This window comes from Sesamum indicum, linkage group LG8 (genome assembly GCF_000512975.1).
Source record: "Sesamum indicum cultivar Zhongzhi No. 13 linkage group LG8, S_indicum_v1.0, whole genome shotgun sequence".
NCBI classification, from domain to species: domain Eukaryota; kingdom Viridiplantae; phylum Streptophyta; class Magnoliopsida; order Lamiales; family Pedaliaceae; genus Sesamum; species Sesamum indicum.
The window spans coordinates 10,222,171-10,228,537 of record NC_026152.1 but is presented as its reverse complement, the minus strand read 5'-3'; the positions used below and the strand labels follow the sequence as shown (position 1 = coordinate 10,228,537).

General features: G+C 37.9%; 2 protein-coding genes across 2 annotated transcripts in view; one reads left to right on the top strand and one right to left on the bottom strand.

Annotated features, from left to right (window-relative positions):
- Window positions 1-3,752, top strand: part of LOC105168172 (hydroxyproline O-galactosyltransferase GALT6) — a 5,299-nt gene extending 1,547 nt beyond the window's left edge. Inside the window, exons 2-7 of the mRNA XM_011088129.2 lie at window positions 135-367; window positions 447-737; window positions 839-967; window positions 1,056-1,229; window positions 2,989-3,096; window positions 3,335-3,752. Of these exons, the coding sequence (XP_011086431.1) occupies window positions 135-367; window positions 447-737; window positions 839-967; window positions 1,056-1,229; window positions 2,989-3,096; window positions 3,335-3,544 (1,145 nt within the window). The 3' untranslated portion in view covers window positions 3,545-3,752. The remainder of the gene's footprint in view (window positions 1-134; window positions 368-446; window positions 738-838; window positions 968-1,055; window positions 1,230-2,988; window positions 3,097-3,334) is intronic.
- On the bottom strand, window positions 4,810-6,170 carry LOC105168171 (wall-associated receptor kinase-like 20). The gene is made up of 2 exons (XM_011088128.2): window positions 5,161-6,170; window positions 4,810-5,073 (listed from the first exon to the last, which is right to left on the bottom strand). Exons 1-2 carry the CDS (start codon window positions 6,008-6,010, stop codon window positions 5,021-5,023), a joined length of 903 nt encoding a protein of 300 aa, XP_011086430.1. The 5' UTR covers window positions 6,011-6,170; the 3' UTR covers window positions 4,810-5,020.

Genomic DNA, 6,367 nt, shown 5'->3' with positions numbered 1-6,367 from the left:
GCTAATTTTAAAAATTATATAATGTTGACATCCTTTGCCAGTTTATGTACATAAAGTAACTTACCCTTTTGGTCCTTAAATTGTGTTTTATCCTGGAAATAGTGTGTTTTCTTAACATTTTCGCTGGTATGAAGTTGATGGACAGGTGAAATGTGAGAAATGGATTCGTGATGATGACAGTGGGTCCGAAGAATCAAAGGCCACATGGTGGTTGAAAAGGCTGATTGGCAGAACAAGGAAGGTTACCGTTGACTGGCCTTATCCCTTTGCAGAAAACAAGTTGTTTGTACTTACACTTATTGCTGGCTTGGAAGGCTATCACATCAATGTAGATGGGAGACATATTTCATCCTTTCCATATCGTCCTGTGAGTATTGATTTAGTAACTTCTGTATGGAGAAATGGTGGCATATTTTGACATCTTGAAGTTCATTGGATGTTGACAGGGTTTCACTCTTGAGGATGCCACAGGACTGTTTCTGAATGGGGATGTTGACATTCATTCTATCTTTGCTGCTTCTTTGCCTACATCACATCCAAGTACTGCACCACGGAGGCATCTGGAGTTTTCCCCTGAATGGAGAGCCCCGAGCCTTCCCACTGGACCTGTGGAGCTCTTTATTGGTATCCTCTCTGCTGGCAACCATTTTGCCGAACGGATGGCTGTCAGGAAATCATGGATGCAGTATAAAACAGTCAAGTCTGCTAATGTTGTCATTCGTTTCTTTGTAGCAATGGTGAGAATCCACAACGGATTTGAACGTCAGTTGAAACACCATCCTATACAAAAGCTTTGCTCTTAATGTCCATCTTATTTCTTGAATTTGGTATTTGGCAGCATGCTAGAATGAAAGTCAATGTGGAGCTCATGAAAGAAGCTGATTATTTTGGTGATATTGTTATAGTGCCTTACATGGATAATTATGACCTCGTTGTACTGAAGACTATTGCAATTTGCGAGTATGGGGTGAGTTACGTGTTCTAGTTCAAGATTTCTACTACTTTGCAATTGTTCTGTAATCTTCCTTTACCATTCAAGTATCTGGTTGTTTCAGGTTCGGACTGTGGCAGCTAAGTATATTATGAAATGTGATGATGATACATTTGTAAGGATAGATGCCGTGATGGCAGAAGTGAACAAAATTCAAAATGGTAGAAGTTTCTATATTGGAAATATCAACTACTATCACAAGCCTCTACGTCATGGTAAATGGGCAGTGACATATGAGGTATGTTTTCTTGGTATTCGTTTCTGTTCAATGATTCTTTTTATTAGATTTTTCTTTTTACTTATTTGTAACTTTGTTGCTTCTCTGCATATTGTATTTTCAACCCTACAAAATTTTCTGTATTATTTATTTTAAGTAATTACGAGCACTTTTGATTTGGTGTGGGATATTTCTTATCTTCCGAGCTTTAGGACCAAAGTCTCAGTTGTCTGTGGAAATCTATGCTCTAGTTCGTGATTTCTTAGAAATATGGTATGATAATCAGCTGACACATTTAAGTTTTGGGTGCCCAAAACTTGCGTGAGATTTCATCGGCAAAGCAGATGTTTTTTTTGCTGGTGGTTTCAAACTTGAGGTGTGGGTATTGAATGCCAGTTTTTGAAATATCAAGATGCCAGACATAGTAAAATAAAACTGGCTAAGTTGCAAATCAGTATGGTTATTCATGACTATTAGGTTTTTTCTTGCTATGAGTATATGATTCTGTCATAGGAAAAGGTGATGTGTACAACTTGGTCTGGATCCGAATCCACTGTTAGGAATAAAGATTTTTCAATTTCCACATCTTATTTTGTCAGGAAAAATACCAGCATCTTTGGAGAAGTTCTTTTATCCCAACTTTTTCATTCCAGAAAGCCTACTGTTAGCTTTGAAACAAACACCGTTGGGCTTGTTAAAGCTTAGACTAATAAATAGGAAATGGGCTTTCCAGATAGAAATTTTTTTTCTTGTATCTTTTTAATACATAAATTACATCAGAGAAAATTTTGAATAAACTACAAAAAGATTGTTTTTCTTCTCAAGTTCATGAACCTAAATTCCATTAAAAGATTCAATAAATAGAATTTAAATTGATTTGAAATTACCATTTCAGATTGATTACCAAATACTTAGAGAACTTCAATTGTATATATCAAACTAAAATTGGTAAGGTTTTAAGCCACACTGATCAGGATAAAGATATACATTTGTTTAATCATTTTTGTCTAAATTTTCAAGTCAAACTAGATCTAGTTGTAACTTTATCAAATTTAAATGTTGCTTAACTAAAAAATTTAATTTGCGTTATTTCTTTCAGACTGAATTAAATATGAAATTCTAGGGTTTTAGTAAAATCGCATAATTTCTTTAAAATTTGATCTTCTAATGAGTTGGAAAAAGTTATATTTAATTTAGTAAATATTTGGATTGTATGAGGTCTTGTCCTTCACCCTTAACGTTCTAATCTCAAAAGCATAAAATAATTAGTGATCTTATATCTGACTTCATGGGTAATTCTACAAGCAAAATAGAAATCCAATAAATTAGTGCTAAGAAGCCCAGGAGTAATTTATCAAAAAAACCAGAAATGTTGGTTGTATAAGTGTGTCAAAAACTTATTTAAGTTTGAAAAATATTTTCATGGATCTTTCTGATATAAAAGTTTCCTTAAAGGTTATATAGTCATTTGTCTCTTTTATATTCTGTTAAGAGGATGAATGATGTGTACGATTATCTGCTCACACTGCAGAAATACTTCATACACACAAATATTAGTTCCACACACTTGTTATTTGGTGTTTAAATTCAGTATTATAGAAATTCTGTACGATTATAGTTGTGATCTGCATCTGATAACCATGCCCGTGAAGGGAATTGAAGAAATTCTGAGATTGCTTATCATAAATATTCTTGCCTTTTCAATTATTTTCTCGTGAATCCAAAACAAGCCCTTTGCATGACATTTGCTTGCTTCCCCTTTCTTCCTATGGGTCTGCAGGAATGGCCAGAGGAGGTGTATCCACCCTATGCCAATGGACCTGGTTATATTGTGTCAGCGGACATAGCACGATATACTGTGTCTCAGTTTGAGAAACACAATCTAAGAGTACGTGCTTCTGCCTTTCTTTAACCCCATCCCCTTACCACTCGTCCCATAGGTGCGTGCATGTGTATGTGTATGCGTGTGAGAGAGAGAGGGTGACTGTGAATTTTTGTGTGTCACCAGGACCCTATTCCTGTGTGGTTGTGGTTTGGGGTGGTGCCACTGGTAGTTGTTTGAGTTTGCTGCATTTATCTAGATATTTTTTGCTTACTAAACTGGGCCTCTCTTTACCATGAATCAGTTATTCAAGATGGAAGATGTAAGCATGGGAATGTGGGTGGAAAAGTTCAACAACTCAAGGCCAGTTGAGTATGTGCATAGCTTGAAGTTTTGCCAATTCGGATGCGTCGAGGGTTATTATACAGCACATTACCAATCTCCTAGACAGATGACCTGCTTGTGGGAAAAACTACAACTTCTTGGAAAACCACGGTGCTGCAACATGAGATGACCGCTTGTGATGAAGATGCAAAAATTTGAGAGCAGAAACTAAGAAAGGAATTTTTTTCGGTAGCTTGTACATAGTTCGAGTAGCTGGCCCTCTTGGCCATCTCTGTTATTTTCTAGTTCATTCATTTTTAGTCCACCTTCTTTTGGGGCCCCATTTTTTAAGTGTTATGGCTCACAGATGCTAGGAATTTCTTTACTCTTGGACCATTTGAACCAGTTCCAACTACACTTGTAGTTGATATCAAAGAATTGTAACATCAGAATTAGAATGCTGATCATTCTCTTTATCGTCTTCCATTAATATTATCATTCAATTTTTTAGTTCCCATCATGCCCCGAAAGCTTTTATTTTGGGCACATGAAATTGCTGAGATATGGTGAGTAGTCCCAAAACTTCACTGGTCATAGCAAGCTTTGAATTCTTTGGAACTGGCTATATGCTCACTGGTAATATTCTTCGAAATTTTACCAATTAACGTGAAAAACTCCGAATTGCTGTGTTGAGAATGTTTCTGGCTCCTTACCTGGCTATACTAACATGTTGCTGTGAGAATCTGCTGCAAGACCCGGCTGTGGATGAGCTTTACATACTTTTTTAGTAACACGTTGTCGAAAACTCTCTTGTTCTGTTTATATTATATCACAGCTTGAATTCATTTTCTTCTTCATGGTTGATATGTTCACTGTCCTGGTTCTGGTTGTATCCGTTTTCAAATCAATAATCTCATCAACTGAAACTTTATTCTTCTGTTGCTTCAAGATTGTATAGGTGGAGGATTTTCAGGATTGTCCAGAGACTGATAACATAGTGGGGATGCAAATGATACTCAGCTGATAGTGGGTGATCTTCCCATGGAATTTGGGATAAAGAAAGAACATTTGCAAGGAAAGTGGTTCCCTTTGAGTGGAGGCGCTTTAAAGAAGGAACATATTCCATAAGGTATTATTGTTGCGTCTATATTTTTTATGCAGCTGATTCCTTGAGGCCTGAAAGCTCTACTTTTTGAAGCTGTATCACATAGTTTAGCTATCCTCTTGACCCACCGGCTTGGAAGAATATGAATTGGATGGTTATGAGATAAAGCCGAATTCAAGATAAACTATATGCTTTCTGAACTTCTGAATGATCAAAAGTTCTCGAGGTTCATCTCATATACATATGCATATAACCTTTTCTGTTATTTTTTTGTTTTGGAAATAAGGTTTGTATGAGAGACGTCCAATATGCATGATGCATGGTCGTTTACCACAGGAAGACATTGCTGGTAACTGAGAACTCAGAGAACGAATTCCACTCTTCTTGATTTAGTAGTAGTACAAGATTTTCAACTAATTGACGGATAGGAAAGGAAGACAATATCCACAATTTACATCAAACGGAGGAGACCATGTTTCTGCTCAATGCAGAAACTTGTAGTTATTCAAGATCATGTAATTTGGCACATATTTGAAATTTACTGAATCTCCCATCTTCAGCCTACATATAGGCCAAAAGAATGAATAATGTGAAGAAGACGATCGACAGGGTCCCTACAACCACAAGATAATGTCAGAATCCAGGAGACAAGCTTCAGATAGAAAAACAGGAGAACTTAAGGTCAATATTGTACTACTTACTGGTTTTCCAGGGGAGAAATCTTGAACCATGGCTCCAAGACTGTTCATAGAAACAATCTGTTGTTGTATTCAGCCCATCAGGACAATTACATGCAAATGACTTGTACGGACTGTTGTTATATCCGCAAACTCCATTACTCTTCTCACAGCTTGCACATAATTCTGGATAGTCGTTATTGAAGTTGAACTTGTACTTCAGTCCAATCCCATATCTCCATCCCTCAGGATTGGTTTCTTGGCTGTTGAATCCAACCAATGCAGAGTAAGACGTGCACTGCAGTTTCTCCAAGTTCATGTCAAACGAAGGGCCAAGATCCACTGGCGTGTACACGCAGCAAGTGGATATTGGGAGGCTAAGCCTGCTGATTGCTTCACAAGAATATAACAGGCTGCACACAGATGCACCCTGAGAATCACACATAGGAAAAGTGGAGTTGTTTCCACCACCGGTTCTGTAGACCGGTGAAGAAGTTGTTGAGCAGTCAAGCAGGGCGAAAACTGTGTCGTCACTGAAACTGAACGGAGCATCCCAGTCTAGGCTGAAGCCTTTGCTGGGCTGTGTGCACGAACACGTTGACATGGTCGGATCAGAAATGTAAATCACTTGGTTGTCATAGTCTATGGAAGTGATGGTGTAGCAGCCGGTGTGGGTTGCAAACGTGAGCTGTTGCTGGCTGCAAGTTACATAAGGCTGGAAGCGGAGATCGCCACAGCCAGGGCCAGTGCCGAAGGGGTACTTGATGGGGATTTTGCCACAGGTTCTTTGACAGGTCTGTGAAGAGATTAAGGAGGGAAGAAATATGATGAAAACTGAGGATAGCAGAATGGTGCATGGATTCTTGGGCTTCATTGTGAGTGAATGTGTAGTAGAGAAAGAGTGAGAAGTGGAAGTGTAGGGTTCAAATATATAGATGTATCTAACGGTTCAAATTTCCTTCACTTGCCCTTCATCCTATACAATGAAGCTACTTACAACTCCCTTGTAGGTAGGTCCAAAGCACTTTTGCTCAGCTCAAACATACTAGATTTACTTACAACCATTGGATTGTATTATAAGACAGTAAATCCGTTCATAATTTACAAGCAGACGAACAAATATTTATATCTGCGTTTATAACTGACTTGATTTTCAAATAAAGATTCATTTCATTTCAAGAACTCGACTCACCACCCCCCATCCCCCTCTCCCCACACACACACAGAAAAA